At 45.5% G+C, this 22,814-nt stretch overlaps 1 protein-coding gene across 1 annotated transcript in view; it reads left to right on the forward strand.

The window, feature by feature from the left end:
• The first annotated feature begins 13,425 nt into the window (after positions 1–13,425).
• Positions 13,426–22,814, forward strand: part of ZNF334 (zinc finger protein 334) — a 73,092-nt gene continuing 63,703 nt past the window's right edge. Inside the window, exons 1-4 of the mRNA XM_032419188.1 lie at positions 13,426–14,685; positions 15,366–15,424; positions 20,225–20,351; positions 20,645–20,737. Of these exons, the coding sequence (XP_032275079.1) occupies positions 15,410–15,424; positions 20,225–20,351; positions 20,645–20,737 (235 nt within the window). The 5' untranslated portion in view covers positions 13,426–14,685; positions 15,366–15,409. The remainder of the gene's footprint in view (positions 14,686–15,365; positions 15,425–20,224; positions 20,352–20,644; positions 20,738–22,814) is intronic.

A 22,814-nucleotide genomic window follows, 5' to 3' on the forward strand; every position in this document is an offset into this window, starting at 1 on the left:
GAGGCTTCAAGAAGCAGGAAAGGCCTCGGCACAGTGAAGACAAGCAAGTGCAGAGACAACTCGAGGTTCCTCCTGGCCAGTTGGGGGTCAGCCCGGGCTCTCATCTGCATCCACTGCTTTCCCTGGTGGATGGAAACTTCACATGGTGAATGTGTTTAAATGTTCCCGGAACTTATTTATATGTCTCCTGAATCCTCTTACATTTAGCCATCTAAAATTTTCTTGATTTTATAAGCAAAGTATTTATTAAATCCTAAATTAGATTATGTTACTCTTTTGTTTCAAATTCCTCTGGGGATTTCCCATCCAGGGTCACCAGGGTTTAGCAAATAAAAATACATGACACCCGGTTCCATTTGAATTTCAGATAAATAACAAATACGGGTTTAGTCTAAGTACGTCCTTGGGACATTCTTATACTAAACATACTTATACTAAACCTATATTTGTTGCTTATCTGAAATTCAAATGGAACTGAGTAATCCATATTTTATCTGGCAACTGCATCCCCATCAAAGTTCTAGTAAAACCCCAGCTCTCTCCCCTGTGGGCTTAGTATTCCCTGTTGTCCCCTCCAGATCATTCTCTGCCCTTCTCTTTCCCAGGATTTCGTACCTCCGTGAATTGTATCACCCTGGCTCCCCTGGCCTCTGACTTCTAGTTGGGCTCAGCCAATGGGAGGCACTGGGAGAGGAGAGAGATGTCAGGATATTTGTTCCTGCAGCCATCTGGGCTACTTGGCAGAGGCTACATTCCATTACCAACAGCCACAGCTCCTGTCTGGCTGGGTGGCCCCCTCATGGTGGCTGTAGATGTCCCCGGGTTCTAGAACGGTACAGCTTCCAAGGGTGGTAGTCTCTGAGAGCCTCACCATCCTTCCCTTTACCAAGTCCCCACCTCTGTACCTTCATTAAACTCTCTTTCGTTTCCCCTTTAAGACTCCCATCTCTTTCCTGCCAGGACCCTGATTGATGATGTGCCCTGGGTCACAAAGCCAACCTCTCCCTCCCTCACTATGCCCGCTCTGCATGGGCTTAACCTCCTCAGATGCACCGGGCTGGTTTGCACCTTGGGGCAATGCTCTTGCTGTTCCCACATCCTGGGACACACTTCCTTCAAGTCTTGGCATGGAGAGCTTCTTTGCATCCTTTAGGGATGAGCTCAAATGTCACATCCTCAGAGAAGCCTTTCCTGACCACCTTACCTCATATTGTCCCATCCCAGCCAGTTTCACTCCATCTCAGGAGTGGACAAGCTTCAATCTGTGAGCCAAATCTGGCCTGCTGCCTGGTTTTATGAGCAGAATTTTACTGGAACATTGCCACGCCCGTTAGTTTAAGTATTGTCTCTGATGGCAGATTTGAGTGGTTGAGGCAAGGGACTGCGTGGCCCACAAAAATCCGAAATATTTACTATCTGGCTCTTTAACTAAAATGTTTGCTGACCCCTGATCTATCATATCAAGTTGTTATCTAGCCTCTGTAAATACTCTTATCAATATCCTTTATTAGCTTACCTATGCATTTATAGATTTAGCTGTCTCTTTGTTACTTGCTGTGTGTTTCTTTTTTTTTGTTTGTTTGTTTTGGCTTCAACCACACGGTTTTATTTATTTGCTTACAATTCTTTTTTTTTTTAATCTTTTTATTGTTATGTTAATCCCCATACATCACATCATTAGTTTTATATGTAGTGTTCCATGATTCATTGTTTGTGCATAACACCCAGTGCTCCATGCAGAACGTGCCCTCCTCAATACCCATCACCAGGCTAACCCATCCTCCCACCCCCCTCCCCTCTAGAACCCTCAGTTTGTTTTTCAGAGTCCATCGTCTCTCATGGTTCTTCTCCCCCTCCGATTTCCCCCCCTTCATTCTTCCCCTCCTGCTACATTCTTCTTCTTCTTTTTTTCTTTCTTAACATATATTGCATTATTTGTTTCAGAGGTACAGATCTGAGATTTAACAGTCTTGCACAATTCACAGCGCTTACCAGAGCACATACCCTCCCCAGTGTCCATCACCCAGTCACCCCATCCCTCCCACCCCACCCCCCACTCCAGCAACCCTCAGTTTGTTTCCTGAGATTAAGAATTCCTCATATCAGTGAGGTCATATGATACATGTCTTTCTCTGTTTGACTTATTTCGCTCTTGCTGTGTGTTTCATATGGTCCCCGCAAGAATGTAAACTCCATACTGTGTGTCTGGTCCTCCACAGGTATTTCCAGTACCTGAGCAGTGCCTGGCACAGAGTAAGCACTCAGTAAAAATCCGTTCAATGACCGGGTCTCTGGAGGTAGGACTGTGCACTCTCTGTTCTCGGCTCCTTCCTGAAGATTTGGGGCTTGCAGAAGGGAACAGGTAGGTACTGGGAGCAGCAGGCTGGGCCAGACTGGTAGCCAAAGGGAAAGCCACAAAGCAGGAAGAGATCTATTCCCAGGCCAAGTGTTTCAACTTAAGCAGCCAATGCGTGTGAGTCACCAGCTGCGTGGAGCGGACCCACACTCCCGCCGCCTCTCCACCCGCTCCCCAAATGTGTTTGCGCTCGTCCCCGAGGGCCATCACCGGCCTCACCCCTCACCCAGTCCCACCCCGGCTCCCTTTCCCACACACAGAGCTGCCTTGTGGCTTTAGGCAGTGACTCACCCACACATTTTCTTAAATTGCACAAGTAACACGTGAATCCTTGTCCTTACGAAAATTAGAGCAGAGAAGATAATAATAGCTAGTGTTTGTTGGGTGCCTGTGATGAGCTGGGAGTGTCCCGGGAGTGGGGCAGAGAGGCCCGCAATTGGCTCTTCGGAGCTAGAGTGGGCTGGCTCTAGAACACCATTAGATGTGCCCCAAACTCTCTGAAAGCTTTATGCACATCATCTTATTTAAACCTCACAAAAGGGGGCACCTGGGTGTGGCAGTCGGTTAAGCGCCTGACTCTTGGTTTCAGCTCAGGTGGTGATCTCAGGGTTCTGGGATCGAGCCCCGCATCGGGCTCTGTGCTCCATGGGGGGTCTGCTTGAGCTTCTCTCTCTCCCTCTGCCCCTCCCCTTGCTTGCACTCTCTCTACTCTCTCTCTAAATAAGTAATTATTCTTCTTCTTTAAAGAAGAATAAACCTCACAAAAGTATACGAGATAGATGGTATTATTCTTCTGCTTTTAGAGGTGACGAAATGGAGATTCAGAGAGGTTAAGTGTTTTGCCCAAAGTCACACAGCTAATAAGCTGCAGAGCCAGAACTTAAATCTAGGTGGTCTGGCTTCCAGAGCCTATGATCTTAACAAATAAGAGTAACATCTCCTTTGACCACCACACATATATCTGCCTCCCTACCCCATAGACACAACCACTATTATCAGTTGGGTGGGTACCATTCGGATATTTGTCTACACACGTAAATATATGTAAATAGAACATGGAAATATATAAGGTTGTGTGTTGTTCTGGGTGGCACAGTGCGGTATGTATAGTTCTGCAGCCTGTGTTTTCATTCAGCAATATGTCTGGGCCCTACCTCATTCTTTCTCACTGTTGGATGGCATTGATATGCCATGAATTGTTTAGCATTTCCCCCTCTGGTGGATGATCAGGTGGTTTCCAATTTTTGTTATTGTGAACAACGCTGCCATGGACATCCTTGGCCGTGCTTCCCGGTGTACATCAGAGAGCTTCCTGGACTAGATGTAGAACTTCCCGAATTACATGGGAACTTACTTATTAACTTATTAATGAGGTTGTAGCTTTTAGGTGCATGCTAGCTGGTATGACAGACAGACATCCAAGATGGCCCCCGGTGACTCCCAGTGAATCATGGCATTCACACCCTTGTGTGATTCTCCCCTTGAACTTGCTTCCAGCTAACAGAATATGGTAAAAGTGGTGGGGTCTCATTCCTGTGGCCAGGTTCCCTGAGACTGCAATTCCCATCTTGCTAGCGGGCTCTCTCTCTTGCTTTCTCGGCTTGCCTGCTTCGATGAAGCAAGCTGCCATGTTGGAGAGGCCCACATAGAAGGATCTGAGGGTGACCTCTGGCGATAGCCAGCTGGAAACTGAGGCCTTCAGTCCAACAGGCCCCGACTCTGACAGCAGTGAGAAGATCCTTGGGTCTTCAGGTGAGGCTCCAGCCACCGCCCATACCTCGATTGTAACCCGTCAGAGACTCTGAAGCAGAGAAGTCAGAGGATCCATATCCAGCCTCCTGACCACAAAAACCATGAGATCAGAAATGTGTGTTGTTTTAAGCCACTTCATGTGTGGTAATTTGTTATGCAGCAATACTGCTGGGATGAAGCCAAGGCTGAGAGGGATTTAAGTGTAGTGATGTATGGGAGGTGATCCCAGGAAGCACCAGTAGGGGCGTGGGGAAGCTAGAGAAGAAAGGGGAAGAAGCCGATTCAGGTGCATCAGTAAGCAGATATGGCTGCTGCGGAACTCCTGGAAGATGGTGAAGAACACGCCTCAGGGTCTCCCCTACCCCCACCCCAAAGAAGTCTGGGTGTTTCTCCTCTGCTGTCAGCTGTCACTGGCTGAGGGCTGCTCCTTCCCTTGGAGCCTCCAGCCTGCCTCCTGCTTGGGCTGAGGGGGGAATGCCTTCAGGTATGGTCAGGGTGCTCACGGTGGGACACCAGCAACCTTTATGGGTACCCCTAGTGCCCAGGGGATGCAAGTGGGACATACTGGAAAGGACAGACACCTGGACGCCAGAAAGATCTATGTTTCCGTTCTGATTCCACCACTTAGTAGCTGTGTGACATCAAACAAATCACTAAGTCTCCCTGCACTTCATTTTTCTTTTCCTTTCAAGGGGAATAACAGAACTTTCCTCACTCCACGTGAGAGACACATGGAAGAAGCGTCCAGCTCCATTTTTATACGTCCTTAGTTCTCGCCGACATTTCATTCATGTACTCAACAAATATTTACCGAGCACGTCCTACACGACAAGCCCTGTGCTGGGCTCTGGTAGTATAGTGGTGAAAGGGACACACGAGCTCCTCATGGAGCTTACATTCTAGAAACAAGTTAATAAATAAACAAGATAATTTCACGTAGAGATGGGGTGGCCAGAGGAGACCTCTCTAAGGAGATGTCATTTGAATGGAGACCCAAAAGATGAGCAGGAGCCAGGCGTGCAAAGAGAAAGGGAAAGAACATTCCAGGCCAGAGAAATTGTAAGTGCAAAGGCACTGAGGTAGGGACAAATTTGATATTTTTGAAGGACAGAAAAGAGGATGGAGAGGTTGTTAGTTTCTCTGAGGCCCAGACTCTTTTCTGGAACCCATCACCAGATTACCTGTTGGGTGCCAGGTCTAAAAGGACAGAAAAAAGACTAATTCCAGCCCTGCTGACAATCCCACACTTAGCCTCGGGATCCTTTTACTCTTTGGTCTAGAGACTGAAAAACATGCAGCTGGAACCTCTACATGGTGGTACCTGCTCCCCGCTTCTATCTCAAGAGCCCTGTTGATGTAGGCAAAGGGATCATTATTATGCCCATTTTACAGATGAGAAACCTGAGGTTCAGAGAGAACTATGGGATTTTCCCAGAGTCAGAAATATTAACGTTGACTTTTCTCCTACCCAAGAAAGATTCCACGACTTCAAAGAAGAGAGATGGGAAAGGGGGAGTGCTAATTTCCCTTGACCCAGGCCCTGGGGTCATGTTGTCAAAGGCCTTAGAAACTTGGCAGTATCAGACGCCCTCTGCTGGCTGTCACAGGCCCAGCCTGGGGATGAGCGCCGAGAGAGAAAGGTTCCAGGTATGGAGAAGGCCATGTCCCCTGCTACTCCCTCTCACTGCCCACCTGGAAATGCCAACGTGACCCTGGAAAGGAGTTCAAGTGCTGAGTTCCAGTCCCCACTCTAGCACTTGCTGGCTCCAGTATGAAGGGGAAGGAAAACAAAATCAAAATATTTCTAAATTGGGAGACAGAGTCCCTGAGTTCTAATCTCTTCTATTACACTCACCTTGTTGTAGGGTGGGTGTTCTTGGTTATCTATTGCTGTGGAGCAAACCACCCCCAAACGTAGGGACCTAAAGCAAAGATTTATTACTATCTCGCACCGTTCTGTGGGTTGACTGGGCTCAGCAGGGTGGTTCCCGCATGCAGTCTCTTGTATCAGTACGGGTGGAGGGGGACAGGGGCTGGGGTCCTTTGAAGGCTCGACCGGACTGGCCATCCACAGTGGCCTCTCCACTCAGTGTCTGGGGCCACAGTGCTCCTTACATGGCCTGGACAGAGCAGCCTGAACATCTTACCAGCAACTTGGGGCTCAGAGAGGTGGGAAGCAGAATCTGCCAGGCCAGTTAGGGGTTACCCATTCAACTGGTGAGCGTCACTTCCACCAAAAGACTCACAGAGCCCACCCAGACTCCAGGGAGTGGAGAAACGGACCCCACCTCCTGACCAGAAGTGGCCAGGTCACATTGCAAAAGAGCACATGGCCACCTCCCTGGAGCACCCTCGGAAAACACAATCTGCTGCCGTGGAACACGAGGAGCCAGGTGAAGCCTTCGGCTTTCAAAGAGCAGGAGCGATTCTGATTTCAGCTGGGAAGGACCTGGAGGAAGAGGCTGCATTCTCTGGATGCTACTCCAGGAAGAAGGGGAAGGAGAAACGGCAATAATCTCTACAGCATGGCAATGTTATTTTGAATCAGCCAGAGCTACATGCAGCTCTCAGCTCTCTCACTGAGGACTGGGTGACTTGGCGGCACCCCATCACCTCTTCACTCTCCATCTGAAGGAAGCCGGGGGCTGGAAGCACTCTGTGGGGCTGCCCGCCCACAGACCCATGCCCGGTCCTCACTCTTTCCCTGTCCTGATCATCACAGGACAGGGAAAGGGTTTCCTCCTGGTGACAGCACAGCCACCATCTGGCTGCAGAGGGTTTTGTGTACATCTGTGATGACTCCTGGGAGGTCAGGGCCAGGTCCCGGGCACCTGCAGCCAAAGTCACCCAACCTGCTTCCTCTGGAGCTGCCCCTGAGGTGTTGGGAGCAGACTCCACCTGGGAGCCCTTCCTGAGAGTGGCGTGGATGGTGTTCCCTATCTCCTCCACCTAAGATCGGGAGGCAGGTGAGGTGAGAAAGCAGCTAGAGCCCAAAATTTCAGGAGGCCCTCCCTCAGGGCCGTGTGTGTTTGTGTAGGATCTCTCTGTCTCTTTCCCTCTCTCCCTCTCCCTCCCTCTAGGACTGGTTATATAAGCATATAACCTTCCCAGAAGCCCCCCAGCAACAGCCATTCATGACTCATTAACTGGAATTAGTCACTTGCTTATTCCAGCCCAATCACGGGTAAAGCTGTTGGGATTACGAAGGCTGGGTGAGATGTTTTCCAAACCGTGGGTCACCACCGTGGATCAGGAACCAAATTAGCAGAGTGTAACCAGTATTTCTAAAAAACAAGAAAATGTAATAGAATAGAAAAAAACAGCATACATTGCTCATAGTAAGCATAAGCATGATTTTGTAGACCTTGTTTCGGCTGTGTGTGTGTGTGTGTGTGTGTGTGTCCTGGGGTGCTATCTGAAATGTATTTTTTGTGGGTACTGGGCAAAAAGGAAAACTGGTAGCTTAAGTTAATTGTTTGGGACAAAATTAATGTTGGGCCAACAGAACGAGCGTCCCAGCAGCTCTGCTGACATGTCACTTTCTTGGGGAGGCAGTCCTAGAATTCTGTACCCCGCCCTCACCGCAGACCACACCTGGCTCTCCAATACACACTGCTATACCACCTCCAAAACTCTTACGGCAAGTCTAATGGTCTATTTATTTGCTGCCTTCCTCCCTTACTGGACCGTAAGTGCTGGGAGGCCAGGCGCCGAGTCGTTTGTGTTCACAGCTGTCTCCTAATGGAAGTGCCTCCCAAAGGACAGGGTCCAGCAGAGGGTTTTACTGCACAGATGTGGTTCCAATACCTACTTTACCCCTTGTTGTTCATGGGACACCAAGTAGATCACTTCATCTCTTTTCGTCCCTCCACCTCCGTTTATTCGTCTGTAAAATGGGAACCATCATGCCCACTCCACCTAATTCACAGGGCTGGCTATTTGTTCTGACGACCCAGATCAGTCCTTAACACAAAATCAGTTGAATGGGTTTCCTTCCCACGTTGATAGTCTTTGCTTCCTGACAATTGCTGACAGTCATGATTCACACGTGTCCCAGTGTTATCTATTGTTATGTAACAACCACCCTGAACTTAGTGACAAAAACCAACAACCCATGTTATAATGCTCATGGATTGTGTTAGGAAGTGGAATGGGACGGTGGGGATGGATGTCTTTGCTCCACGATGTCTTGGGCCTCAGCGGGCAGTGATTCAAGCAGCTGGGGGCTGGAATCCGGGGGTTTCTTCACTGACATGTCTGATGTCTGAGCTGAGATATCACGTCTGAACTGTTGACCAAAGTACTTATACATGGCTGCTTTTGTGGCTTGAACTTCTTGTAGCATCTGGGTACCGAGAAAGAGCATCCCCAAAGCAAGCAGGAGAATGGAGTAGAAACTGGTGGTCTTTTAAGACCTAGTCTCAAAGTCACACAGCATTGCTTCTGTCATGCCCTATTTGTTGAAGAAGTCACAAGTCCACCTAGATCCAAGGGAAGGGAACACAGACCCTACGTCCCATGGAAGCAATGACAAACAATCCAGACCATTATTAGAAACTTCCACAATGTGTCTAGGCCCCCAGCAATATGTGTTGAATGAATGAATGCATGAGTAGTAAACGAATGAATGTGTGAGTGAACAAGTCAGTGGCTATCTTGTTCATTGTCGTATCCCCAGCATCCAGCATGGAGCAGGTGCTCTGTGGGTGTTCATTGAGTGACTGAGGGAGCAGAGCCTCTCCTACGCCACCAGCCAGCATCACCCTCCCTCCCACTCTAGGAATCACATGCCCATGACTGGGGGCATCTGGGCTGGGCACTGAGCTGAAGGAAATCGTGTACAGAGTACAAAGGACAAAGGCTCCAAGGCAGGAAGGTCCTTGCCATGTACATTAGCTTTCCCAGGCCGCCGTCACAAAGCACCACAAACCGGGGGGCTTAAAATAACAGAAGTTTATTCTCTCACAGTTTCTGGAGGCTAGAAGTTGGCAGCCCCGGTGTCCACAAGGCCATGCTCTTCTGCAGCTCAAGGGAAGAACGTTCCCTTGCCTCTCCCCAGCTTTTTCCCTGGCCCGTAGCTGCTGCACTCCAATCTCTGCCTCTGTCTTCCTGTGGCTTCTCCTCTGTGTCTGAATCTCCCTCTCCTTTCTCTTATGACGACATCAGACATTGGATTTAGGGCCACCCTAATCCAGGATGACCTCATTTTCACTAATGACACATGCAAAGACCCTATGTCCAAATAAGGTCACTTTCGGGGTTCTGGGTAGACATGAGCTTTGGAGGGACACTATCCAACCATCACACCATGTTAAACAGATAGAAGGATGGAGGCTCTAGCTGAGGCATCATGAGTAAGAGGGGGAGGTGGGGAGGGGCCGCATCCTGCAGGGCATTCTGGGGCTTGTGGAAAGAGTTTGGATTCATTTCAAGTGCAAAACAATGCCACTGAAGGGTGTCAGCGGGAGAGTGGCTTACATTTTTAAGAGCTCACTTGATACTGCATGAAGAATGGGCCATAGAGTGAAGAGCAAGAACATAGCAGAGAACCTGGGAAGCGACTGCAGTTGTCCTATCAAGAGGTTTGGGATGGAGGAAAGTGCCAGTCCAGGGCGTAGTGGTGAAAGGTGCATTAATTTGAGGTACGTTTTGGAGGTAGAACTGAGAGACTTCCTTAAGTATTGGATGTCAGCAGTGAGGGAGAGAGAGACATGATTCCTGAATATTTGGTTTTAACAAACGGGTGGAGGTTTTAGCAATCGGTGGCATTACCAAGATGCCTTTACTAAGATGAGGAAGACTAGAGATGAGGTAGGGTATGGGAAAATAAAGAATGCCACTTGAGATGTACTTAGTTCATTGCCAAGTACTGCCCTTTGCTGCTGGCAAGTGAACAGCTCAATTAGGCAGGAGAGAGAGCTGAGTTGGCAGGCTTAGAGGGAGAGAAGCCCAAGGAGCCGCTTGCATTTAATATGGCTAAAAGGATTGCTCTGGACCACACTCAGGGAGGAGGAGGAAAGACTGGGGAGGAGGAACCTGGGCTTAACTGGCATTTGGTGCCTTGGAAAGAGCTGAGTAAGTGACGGCTGGGGTGGGGACAAGGATTCTTCTGAGATTCTTCTCTGGCTGTGCTCTAGCATTTCTACCTGGGTGATACACACACTATGGCCGATTTGAATCATCGTCCTCCTCCCCAGATCACTTCCTCCCCACTCCTGAGCCAAAGCCCTTGAGTCATCCCACTTCTGTCCCCTTCTCCCTTCCGATCCAAACAGTTAGTGATGGGAGAAAGCCTCCTTTCATCTCCACTCCTATCTCTTGCTGGACCATTGCTTCAGCCTCTCGCTGACCTGCCTTCAGCCTCTCCTGCTCGCCTCCGTTTCTCCACAGACTGCTCACATCGGAGGGCACCTGTGGGGTGGTCACTGTGTACATGAACTTTGGAGTGAAACTAGATCTGGAGTCAGTATTCACCCCACCACTCCCTAAAGTGTGACCTTAGTGGAGTTATTTATTAGAACTACAACTTGTCTGTGTTTGCCCAGGACTGCCCCAGTTTTAGTATTTAAAGTTCCAGGTCCTGGCAAAAACCCTATTTATATTTATAAATTATTAATGATATATCTTTCTATTTCGTGTAGGTTTTGTTTTCGCATCTGTGAAATAGGACCTACAGTCGGACTTAAGCTGCAGCATTGTTCGGGTGATCGTTAGGAAGCGTAGAAAGTGCTTGCACTTCCAAGCCTAAAATAAATGCTGTCTACTTAAAAATATCTTCCACACAGCGTTCCATTCTTTTTCCTCACAGAGCTCCTTACGATTTGGAATTCTATAGCTATTTGAAATGGTATAGCTACTTGTGGCTGATAAATACTGTGGTCTTCCTCACCAGATTCTGAATAGGCAGATCCCATGAAGGCAGGGACCGTGTTGGGCTTTTTCACTCTTGTTTCCCAGAGCCTAGAACAGTGCCTGGAACACAGCAGGTATCCAGAAATAATTGTTGGGTGACTAAATGATGGATAACGAACAAAGACTAGCTTTAATTTTAACACTCAAGACCCTCTGCTGTGATTTGGCTTCCAGTTTGAAGAAGGCTTGAGGTGTGGATTGTGACTTATTGGGGTTCTTTGTTGGCAACACAAAGTGTCTCTGAATAGCTACATAAAAAAGGAATTTGTTGGAGTTGGTAAGAACCAGAACCAGGATAACTCCAGAGATCTACACAACAGGAATGGGCAATTGCTTCAAGGCTTCCATATCAGACAGACTCGGCTCCACCTAGGCCAGGAGTGGGATGGGCAACTTACTGGCCCATCATTCAATGGCTGCCATTGACAGTTGTATAGGTTTGGCACTGCTCAATTTCAGCAGGTGCTATTCAGCAATCTAAATGGATGAATCCTCTGGAGTTGTGCAGTGTGCCTATGCAAGTGTATGTGGCAGACCTTAATGGAAGTGTGGTAGTTCTCCTGAGGAAAAATGAAGTGATGTTAAGGTAGTATGGATGTAAGGAGGACCAAGAAAACCAACAGATGTCCACCACAGATTAGATGACCAGTTAACAGCAGATGGCAAGATGGCAGAAAGAATGATTTGAGGAAAGACAGAAGTTACTGAGACATTAAGGAAATTTCTAAAAAGAAAAATACTTAACATCAAAAATAAAAATTCTGTATCAACCTGAACCTGTACCTATAAGTAGTGAACATTTAATATTTTCAATTCCAGGGCTTATCTCAATGAAGATCTATTTGTATGTGTGTGTATATTCTATTCTCTCTCTCTACACAGACACACACATTTGAAATTCAAATTAATAGGCCAAGAATGCCTTTATACTTCCATTTCACTTTGTCTATCTTTCATACACAAAATGGAAAAATCATCCATTTTACTTATTCATAGAAAAAATATATATATGCACAAGGGAAAGTCCCTCTTCCTCCTAAATAATCTCATGGATTACCATTGTTAATTTTGGAGCATATCTTTCTAAATTTTATCTAAATGAATACCTACTTAAATGTGCATATCTTTATCTAAACATGTATATGTAAAAGATAAAATTATGCTTCATATATGTGTTTGCCTATTGTTTTATTTAAGAGTATATCATACTTTTTTTTATTACTACACTCCCCACTGATAAATTTTCTTTCAGCATGAATTCTTGGATAGATAATGTCTGAATTCCACAATGCTTTCACACATTCAACATGTTTATATGGATCCACCCAAATAGGTGAAGTGTTTCCTGTATTGGTTGCATTCTTCTGATTGCTCCCCTACGAGATCTCAGATATAAAGAAGGCTTTCTCACATTTAGAATGTTTGCAGCGTTATTCCCCAGTGTGTTTTCTGATGCTCAGAGGGGAAAAACAGTAGAAAGAATAAGATAAACGGCTCTGGTGCTCTCTAGGGAAGTTTAGGAGGAAGATAAAGATTTTGGAATCATTAACATGTGGGTGGACATTTCATAGTCTGTAATCTTCGCTTCTCAGCTATAGTCTTCGATGAAGTTAATAGGCAACTTTTTTTCTTGTATTAATGGTTCATAGCAATTCATCAAGCCCGGTAATCAAACAGACGCTCCTTGAAGAATTCCTAAGCAGGCGGCGGGGACCGCGGCGCCTTATGGGAAATGTAGTTCAAAAAAGGCGCCGACCGCCCCTCGGGGAACCCTGGGAAGGGCGGCCCGGGGCCTGCTTCTGCGCGTGTGCTGATCCTGGCGTTCTGCCTGGCGCTGTTTCTCATTCTCTAGGTTCTTCCGGGGGCGCGTCCCGCAGTCTCCAGTTGCTCGGGTTCCACGCTCACCTGTACTTGGTGCAAAGTGGAAGCGCAGCGGTGGAACCGCGAGTTAGAAGAAGGACTGGCAGGGGGCTCCGGGCCCTCGGGGGTCGGAGGGAAGGGCGGGGCGGAGCTGGCCCCGGTCCGCGGAGGGTGGACGCGCGCTCTCCTCCATCCCTCGGGAGGGAGTCACCCAGCGGCTTTCCGCTGGTCCCGGAGAAGAGCGGCGAGAGCCAGGCTGGCCTCCTGTCCCGCAGGCCTCAGGGCGGGCGCTCTCTGCAGCCTTTCTTTGCCTGAAGAAGGTGCTTTGTGAGGGTGAAAGGTTTGTGCATCCAAATGGCTAACGTCTGATTCCAGAAGTTTCGCTGATGCACTTGGATCTGCATCCTGCCGGGCTGGGTTGAAACGTGCTAGAGGGCAGCAGGGAAGTGAGCAAATATTCATTATGAGAAATAAATACTATTATTATTATGTTAGTTATTTTACACTAAGTATTTGTTAGGAGAAAGATGCGAGCTGCAGTTGAAGGGAAGGGCCACGGTGCAGAATTGCCTGGACGAGAAAGAGTTCAGTGAGGGGCTTGAGGGTCGGGGCGGAGATGTCGGCAGCATTGCATTAGGTTTTAAGAGCGTGATGTTTGGGTTCAGATCAGGTCCTGTCACAAAACAGCACTGCATCCCTGGGCATGTTATTTAGACTAATCATGTTTCCTCGCCTGTAAAATGAGCATAGTAATCATATTTGCCTCACAAGGGTTGTTCCGAGGTAAAATGATCCGAGGGTCAAGCCAAAAATATAGTATGTCCTGGATAAGTATTCCCTGCTATCATTTTACAAAGAATTTTAGACATTTCATTCAATCCTCCCAACCAAGCTGTGGGGACAGCATTACTTCCCCTGTTGGTGCACATTTAAAAACCTCATTTGCAGAAAGCTAAAGTGAATGGATTGAGTTTTCAAACTAGGTCTATTTTACTCCTGGTCTCATGATCTCTGTAGTATGCGTTTTCCTCTACCTACACCCATTGAGTTTTCTCTGGCACAGTGACTTGTCCTGTGTGTGTCCTAAGAAGCAATTGTGCCATATGTTTTGATAGACCGTTTGACTTGTTTTCCTTAGGTCACAAGGCGTAATTGAGGCTTCTAGGCTCTTCCTGCTCCTGAAGCATCGTCTCACTTTTCAGCAGCCCTGATTAGATTCTAGAAAAAGTCCAGCTCACCAGGCACTTGACCCTTGGGAGTCCAAGTGTAGGTTCCAGCTAATGGAAATGTGGCTCCAAGGTCCAGGATGAAACAAAACCATTCCTGTGAAGTAAAAAGCAGCAGTCCCCAGGAACAGAAATCCCACCTGGGAGAACATATTCCTGAACGGAAACCTCTCCCTAGAATTTCAGTGTGGAAGCAGAAGAATCCTTGAAAGGAACGTATTCAAGTTACTGGGCAGAATTTTCCTCTCCAGTGTGAGCAAAGTCTGGATGATAACACCATATCAGAGACTGTGGATATTGTAGCTCAGCAAAACTTTTAGTTCAACTTTCAAAAGAAGGGAAAGGGCAGGGTGCTGATGGGACAGGAAAAGACGCTTCCCTGAAGTATTTGTGGGGGTGTGGGTTGGAGGGAAGGGGTACCAGCCATAGCTAAGGAAGTAATTTCTCATCACTTTCCAAGCACATATGTGTCATTCCCTGTAATCTCCACTCTTTCTGTTTATTCTTAGCCACTCAAACCACATCCACCACCAAACCTGGGATTCATCAAATGTCCCCCTTGTAGAATCACAAGTGGAGGTAAAGAGAAGGTTTTTTAAAACTGTGTAACTTTGCTTTATTTTAAAATTAGGACTCAGGAGGCCAATATCTTCTTCAGTTATGCAGTTTGCTAGTGATAGCCAAGAACTGAATTCACATCTCGGTTTCCAGGTCAGGGCTCTGTCCTCTGCCACATTTAAGTTAAAACAAGTTTCTTAGCAAAAGATCCTCTGGTGAAACTGCATCTGAGGGAGGCCAGACAAAAAGGCAAACATCTTAAAGCACATGCATTCCTTTCTGAGCTTCTCCTGGATTCTCTGCTCTCAAATGGCTAAAAAATATTAGTAGGAAAATAGGTAAATGACATAATTTCAACATTTTCTGTGCCAATAAGTATTGTAATCCTAGTATTATTCTTAATGTTGGAATCATGTTCCAAACTTTGTATATCCTGAATTTTATTGATCCAATCTATTACTGCACTCAGGTTAGTTTTAATTTTTTCCAAGGCCTAAGTTGACAGTAATTCCATAAAAAAAAAAAATTGTTTATATTCACTCAGTAAGAAAAGTTCTCTATTATCATTTCAGAATTACAAATGGACAAGTGGATATTCCTTCACCGGATTGGTCATAAGACCATTTTCTTGATAGGTAATCCTAAGAGCTGCTGAGTTAGCCAGACGTCTCATGATTATATTCCTCTTCTTCCTTACCCAGGTCTGGTATCCCAACTCCTGGCCCTTTCTCAAGAGCATCCGAAAATGAACAAATCCCAGGTAAGTTGTTTAGGGATTTAGTTCCCACATTTTACAGTGGATTTCAAAGACATTTCTAGTAATGTTCATTCAAATGAAATGGTAGAAATATGTAAAATAAAGCATCAGAAAAAAGAGTATCAGATCACTGCCGGAAAAATTGACATAAATATACAGAAATCATATGTTCCTATAGACTTATCCAGAAGGGCCCAGACAATATGAGATAGGTCTTACATTGGCTATTTGAATGGTTTTCCTGTCATTTATATCTAAACATTTTCTTAGATGATCTTTGAATAAATGACACAGGGGCCAGTCTTGCCAAGAACATAGTGAAAGAAATGCAGTGGGTTTCCCGTGACTTTCATATGCAGGCAAAGCTCGGTTATTGGAGGGGACCAATTCATTGTCCTCTGAGTAGACACCATTCAGATGATTCTCTATGATCCAGGGATACAAATGAGAATAAATGGATCACCTATTCATCAAATAGTGTCCTATAACTATTTCTTTCAGCTCTACTTTTGAAACAGGTTGTAGAGGGAACAATTCAGTCTTCTATCCTGTGGGTAAAACTTCCTCACTTGCTGGTCTCACTTCAACTCACTTCATGCAGTCTTGGATCTGCCCCCGCCTCCCCCCCCCCCACCATGCTCCCATGGATCTGTCCTGGTAAAACTTAGCAGTAGCCTAAATATTTCCAAACCCAATGGGTATTTTCCAGTCTGTGCTTTACTGAACTCTGTGTTGCATTTGACAGTATGGCCATCCCCTCCCTGACATGCACCTCTGATGATCTCTGATATCATCCACATGGTTCTCTTCCTGGCTCTCTTTATATCTTTTATAGAATCTTCTTCCCTACATTACTAGCCCATTATTGTTCCTGGGTTTTTTTCATCCCCTTTGTGGTTTTGACATGCAGCTTTTTATGCTCCAAAGTCTTTTTCCACCTCAGCTTGAGACTTGCTGAGCATCTCTATAAGCACGTCCAGAAGGCCTTTGGAGTCCTCATGTTCAAAATGGAAATAACATTTCCAGTCTTTTCAGTTTGCTTCTTCCTCTTCATTCCCTATCAGTGCCTCTACTATCTGGAAGGTTAGACAGGCCAGATAATGGGGCCCAGCTCAAGCTCTCCTTTTCCTCACCTCCTATATCCAGTTATCAAGTCTTGCGAATGTTGTCTCGTAAACGTTTCTGGAATTTGTTCTTTGTCCTCCATCCCCTCTTCCCCTGCCTCAGTTTTTCTCTCCTGGATTATCATAACTCTCCGTTTGCCTGCCTCCTTCCCTTCCCTACGAGAAGACTTGTTCACGCTGAGTGATCCCCCTAAAATGCCAATCTAGTCACGTCTCTTAATACAGAAATTGCTGCAGTGGTTCCAGGCTCTTTCGGTCATTGGTATGACTGATAAGGCTATTCATGTCATGACCTGTTTTTTCTTCTTTTTAATTCCTACCACTACGAACCTTTCATTCCACAGCCACATATCGATCAAGCCGGTATATGCCACACACTATGCACGGCACGATGCTCTTGATACAGCTTGAATAAAAGAGATCTTGTCCCTGTCCTCGGGGAGCTCAGAAGCTGGGGAAGGAGCTAGACATTACACAGACAACACAAAGCATGGGGAGGGGTTCTCACCACCGTCAGACCCAGGACACTTTCTATAATGTCTCTTAGGACACAAACCTCATGTTCACCCATCTCCTTTATCTCTCCGTCAATACTCCACCCATGCCGGGCTGCCCCTCCTATAGACCCGGATAAAACAACACAGGAAGTGGGGTATCTGGCCTCCCCGGGGAGACATCCTGGAACCAGACAATGCAGCCCGGAAGTGTGGGCAAGTTAACTCATCTCGGGGTGAACCTTGACTGAAGGGAAGTGGGAAATGAGAAGCAAGTGGACAGATACGTTTTCTCTCCTTTCACTGTTCCACGTACTATCCATGTGGCCCTTGTGGAGAGGTCCCACGCGTTGGCTGAATGCTCCTGCTCAGAGACCTGCTGCCTGTCTGGGCGTGTAGTGAAGTGGTGGGCAGGGTGGTGCCACCTGTCACCCCTCGTTGCTTACGTACTTTCTTTCCACCCTCACTGCTCTGGCTGGAGCCCCCCATATAAGAGTCAGCTCTGTTTCCTAGACATCCTAGCTAAAACCCATCTTCCCTTCATCTTATTTTGGAAATCATGGGTAATAGAACCTACTTGCATAATTTTTAAAAATCAGTAAAATTCTCTGATGTAAAGGGATAAAAGCAAACTAATTGAATTAATTAATTAAAAAAGGAGTTAGTATGTATTTTAGTATGGAACACTCACATACAACTATACTAAGTCAGAGAGGTAGTCTGATGTGTGTACCTGTAGGTAGAATCACTGTGAATGTGACAGTTAAAAATTCCCACGGATGTGGGTGCGATGTTTCATGATTCAAGTCCCGTGAGCAGGATGGCCATTAGCAGTATTTTTCAAAAGAAGTGGAAATCCCTGAAGTTCCAATCTGAACTAAATACAGTGTTCCCTGTATAAAAAGTATAAAAATACTGTGTGTTCAAATGTAAAATGGAGTATGGTAATATGCTCAGATCTTTTTTTTTTAAGATTTTATTTATTTAGACTTACAAAAGAATTAGAAAAATCATACACAAAGCACACATACCCTTCACTCTGCTTCTCCTGATCTTTGAAAACCACAGCACAACGATCAAAACCAGGGAAATTACATTAATACAGTGCTACTCTCCATCTTACTGAAATTTTGCCAGTTGTCTCAGGAATGTCCTTTTCAGCTCAGGGATCCAACCTAGGCTCCCCCATTGCATTTGGTTGTCATGTCTCCTTAGCCTCCTGCAATCTTGAATAGTCTTTCTCTGTCTCTCGTGACCTTGACACTTTACTGGCCAGTCGTTTTCTTGGGTTCATTCTAGCCTTTTCTTTTTCTTATTTATAACCTCTTTGTCTGACAGGGAGAAACCTGGCTGTCACAATCTACATTATATTTACTTATTTGCTCATTCAAGTATACACATGAGGTTGTTAAAGAATCGCTGATCCACACCCCATGTGAAAAACGAATTTCCCAACTAGAATGTCACTGCATACAGTTCTTTAGCCTTATACAATGTAGTCAAAACCCTCTTCTCCAAAGTTGCTTACTTTCTTTCTCAAACCCCTTCACTGTAGTTACTTAATTTTATTATAGTTAGGTTCATTTGTTACTGTTTATATTCCATATGGGGCCTCGATTCCACATCCTGGTTGATTATATTTATTTTGGGGGTGTGTGCTATCACCATAGTTCTAAGAATCAGAACTATATGGAAAGATATACTTAGAAAACTGTCACCTCCCCCCATCCATCTCCCCATTCCTCCTCCTCTATTCTTCCCATCTGTTCCCACCTACCTCTGGAAGGTAACCCATTCATTGGTTTCCGGTTTATCTTTTTGTTTATCTTTCTTACACACAAGTGGCTACATGTACAGTTGACCTTTGAACAACAGGGATTTGAACTGTGTGGATCCACTTATATGCAGTTTTTTTTTTAATTTTATTGTGTTAGTCACCATACAGTACATCATTAGTTTTTGATGTAGTGATCCACGATCCATTGTTTTCGCATAACACCCAGTGCTCCATGCAGAGTTGTTTTTTTTTTTTAATAAATATAGCACGGTACTATAAATGTATTTTCTCTTCCTTATATTTCTTAATAACTTTTTTTTTCTCTAGCTTAGTTTATTTTATTCAAGGATACAGTATAAAATACATATAACATACAAAGTATGTGTTAATCAGCTGTTTATGTAATCAGTAAGGCTCTGGATGAACAGTGGGCTATTAGTAGTTAAGTTTTTGGGGAGAGTCAAAAGTTACACATGGATTTTCGATTGTGCAGGGGATGAGTGCCCCTAATTCCCACGTTGTTCAAGGGTCAGCTGTAAATTTTCTTATATCCCCTTCTTTCTTATATTAAAGGTAGCATACTATAGATATTCTTCCACACTTTGCTTTCTTCACTTAACAATATAGCCCGAAAATCACTCCGTATTGGTTCATAGAGGTCTTCTCTGTTATTTACGCCTTCAGTGTGGCTTTTGCTACCACTCTGTCTTCTCCGTCTTCTGAGCTCAGAACCAAATATCCAGCTGGACATCTCTACTTGTATGCTCCACAGACCCAAGCGTAACATTCTAAATAGCAATGCACTAGCTTTCTGTGGTCAGTTCTTTTTTGGTTTTGTCTTCCTAATCTCAGCATACAGTACTACCAGCTGATCATGCAAAATAATCTGGACATTACATTTCCCACAACCAGTTAGAGGCCAAATCCCCTTGTTCCTCATCGTGTAGGGTCTATTCCCTCCTTCCCACCCCCACTAGAACTACCTATGGGCATGACTCACAGTGCGGTCCTAGCTTTCTTTCCCTCTAATTTGACCTTTAAGCCATTTGCCATTTTTCTAGGGTTGGGGAGAGCACACATTGTTTCAAAGGGCCACATGGTCTCTGTCACATCCACTCAACACAGTCACTGTGGTGTGAAGGCAGGTTGGTAATGTGTCGACCAGTGGGCATGGCCTAATTTGGCTCCCAGTGGGCTGGATTTGACCCACAGACTGTAGTTTGCTGACCCCTGTACTCTAGAGCATTGCTTCTAAAATATAAATTTGATCATAAGACTCCAGTTCTTGCTAACAAATATCTCTATGGATTTCCACTATTCACAACAGCAGTCTACAAAGTGAAGGGTAGGGAGCACCCCAGGAATCCAATGGGATTCTATTCACCTTGGATTGAACATATTCTTTCAGAGATCAGTTTCATCCAAGGACCTGACTGTGGACTTCACCCGGGAGGAGTGGCAGCAACTGTGTCCTGCTCGGAGGTTCCTGGACAGGGCTGTGATTCTGGAAAACTACAGACAGCTGGTCTCCGTGGGTGAGTGCAGCTTCCCTGTTTAGCTCCCAAGAGCATGCATTTGCTCTGTGTCACAAAAACATGTTGAATTTAATTATTTAGCCTTGAGCATCAGGAAGAAAGATGATTTAGGCAGTAGAACTGTGTGTGTGTATCCACTGCCCCTCCCAACCTTCCTCCAAATGTTCTAGCTTTATTGATGAATTGCTGGGCATCCTCATCACGTAGCTTCTAAAGCTGTGCTCTCTTCATCCTTCAGAGTCCCTGAAGTCCAAAGAGCTTGGTCCAAGTTCTGTGTTATTTCCCATTAACAGGGTATCATGTTAGCAAACCAGATGTGATCTTCAAACTGGGGCAAGGAGAAGAGCCGTGGATAGTGGAGGAATTCTCAGGTCAGAACTACCCAGGTGAGTAACTGATCAGAGTAGGTGGAAATCAGTGGAAAGGAGAGTTCCAAAGCCGTTACTGATCATAGTTGGCATCTTTGTAATGTTTCTCAGGAATCTCTTTTTATAGGCCCCAGACCTTGGGAGGTAATGGAGGATTAGATCATTGTCATGCTGCAGATACATAAAACATCATCCCCAAATAAATGTACTCTTCTCTTTAATTGAAAAATTTATAAAGATTTTTGCCACTAAGTTACGTATCCCCGGAACCCAGTCCCTCCTTCACCGTACCTTGCACATTATTTCTGTGGCATTCTCTGTTGCCTACCTGACCACCCCCCCACTGGCCGTTGTCATAGACTTGTTGTATATTCAGACATTCATAGATCCATCTTGAGAGAAATAAATCTTGGGGCGCCTGGGTGGCTCAGTCGGTCAAGCGTCCGACTTTTGATTTCAGCTCAGGTCACGATCTCTGGGTTGTGAGATCAAGCTCCACGTTGGGCTCCGCGCTCTGCACAGAGTCTGCTTAAGATTCTCTCTGTCCTTTTTCCCCTCCCCACCTCTAAAAAAGAAAAAGAAATCTTGCTTGATTTACATGATCTGACTAGTTACTTTCCATTTTTCTCTCTATCCTTTAACTGAGAAATTGCAGTTTCACTTTCCATTCTCAGCCCCACGAGGGTGGGGACTATGGTGAGGCAAACAAGGTGTCTCGGGCACAAATTTAAGAAAACACTCACTCTCTCAGGGTCATGCACGTGCTCTAGACGTCATGCTTGCCTCACCGTAGTCCCCGCCCTGCTCAGCCCACATTCTCCTTTTAATTTGTGCAAATTCCAGAGTTCCCGTGTCACTGCCAAAATTTCAGATTCACACCTGCTTTTTGTTTCTTTGTCCTACTGACAAGGGTCAGTGAGGTCTGTGTGTCCAGGTCTCACTGTCTCCCTGTCTTCTCCAAGTGCTTCCTCGACTCCTGCCTATCTTACTCAGGCCTCTGTCAGCCTTACCCGCAGTTTGCTTTGTGCTCACTGTTCCCTGTGACTGTCTTACTTGTTCTGTGCCAAAGGTAGTTTCCTCTTCCCTTCACCCTATGAAACAGGCTGGGGGGTTGAGTGGGGGTTTGGTTTTGGTTTGGTTTTTGGTTTTGTTTTCCCCTAAATCAACCACAGAGGAGATTTTGCCCTTGAAATGTCCTTAATTCTGGGAGGCTGGGCCTGAAGTCGAATCCCCCACTGCAAGGCAGTTGTAACTCTCATTTCATAGCAAATGTGTAAGGGCTCACAAGTTACTGTTAATTGTGCTCTTTCCTAGAAGTTGGTGATGTCTTAGAGAAAGACAAGGAAATCCAAAGCAGCATTTGAGGCAAATTTTATGCCTCAATAATAAAACACTGATTACAGAAAGAAATAATGTATTTGGGAAAACATTTAATCTGGGCATGAATATTGTTCCCTCAAGAAAAATATCCTACAAATATGATCCCTGTGGAGCCAATTTGAAAACTAATTCAGAAGTAATTGTTGTGATGAAAAGCTATTTAAAAATTTTTTTAAATTGTTTGTTTTTAAGATTTTATTTATTTATTTGAGACAGAGAGGGAGAGAGAACACAAGTGTTGGGGAGGGGCAGAGGGAGAGGCAGACTCCTCACTAAGCAAAGAGCCCGATGTGGAGCTCGATCCCAGGACCCCGAGATCATGACCCAAGTGGAAGGCAGACGCCTAAGCAACTGAGCCACCCAGGCACCCCTGAAAAGCTATTTTAAAAAGATTCCTGATGAATACAGTGGCTATAGGAAACTACCACTCTAAGTGTGAGAAAAGTCATTCTGGAGTAAAAAAACAAAACAAAACAAAAACCACAAATATGATCCAGTTAGGAAAGCCAAAAGTCAAAATGAAGACTTTATTCTGCACCAGAACATTCAGACTTTGAAATAACAACCTCTTGACTGTCATAAATGGGGGGAAACCTTCTTCAGAAGGGCAGCTCATTACACAGAAGAGGGTGTGTGCAGAAAGGAAATCAAATGAATGCAGTGAATGTAGCAAAACCTTTTCTAAGAAGCCCACCCTAGTTGTACATAGAGAACT

The sequence above is a fragment of the Phoca vitulina genome, unplaced genomic scaffold (assembly GCF_004348235.1).
Source record: "Phoca vitulina isolate PV1807 unplaced genomic scaffold, GSC_HSeal_1.0 scaffold22, whole genome shotgun sequence".
NCBI classification, from domain to species: domain Eukaryota; kingdom Metazoa; phylum Chordata; class Mammalia; order Carnivora; family Phocidae; genus Phoca; species Phoca vitulina.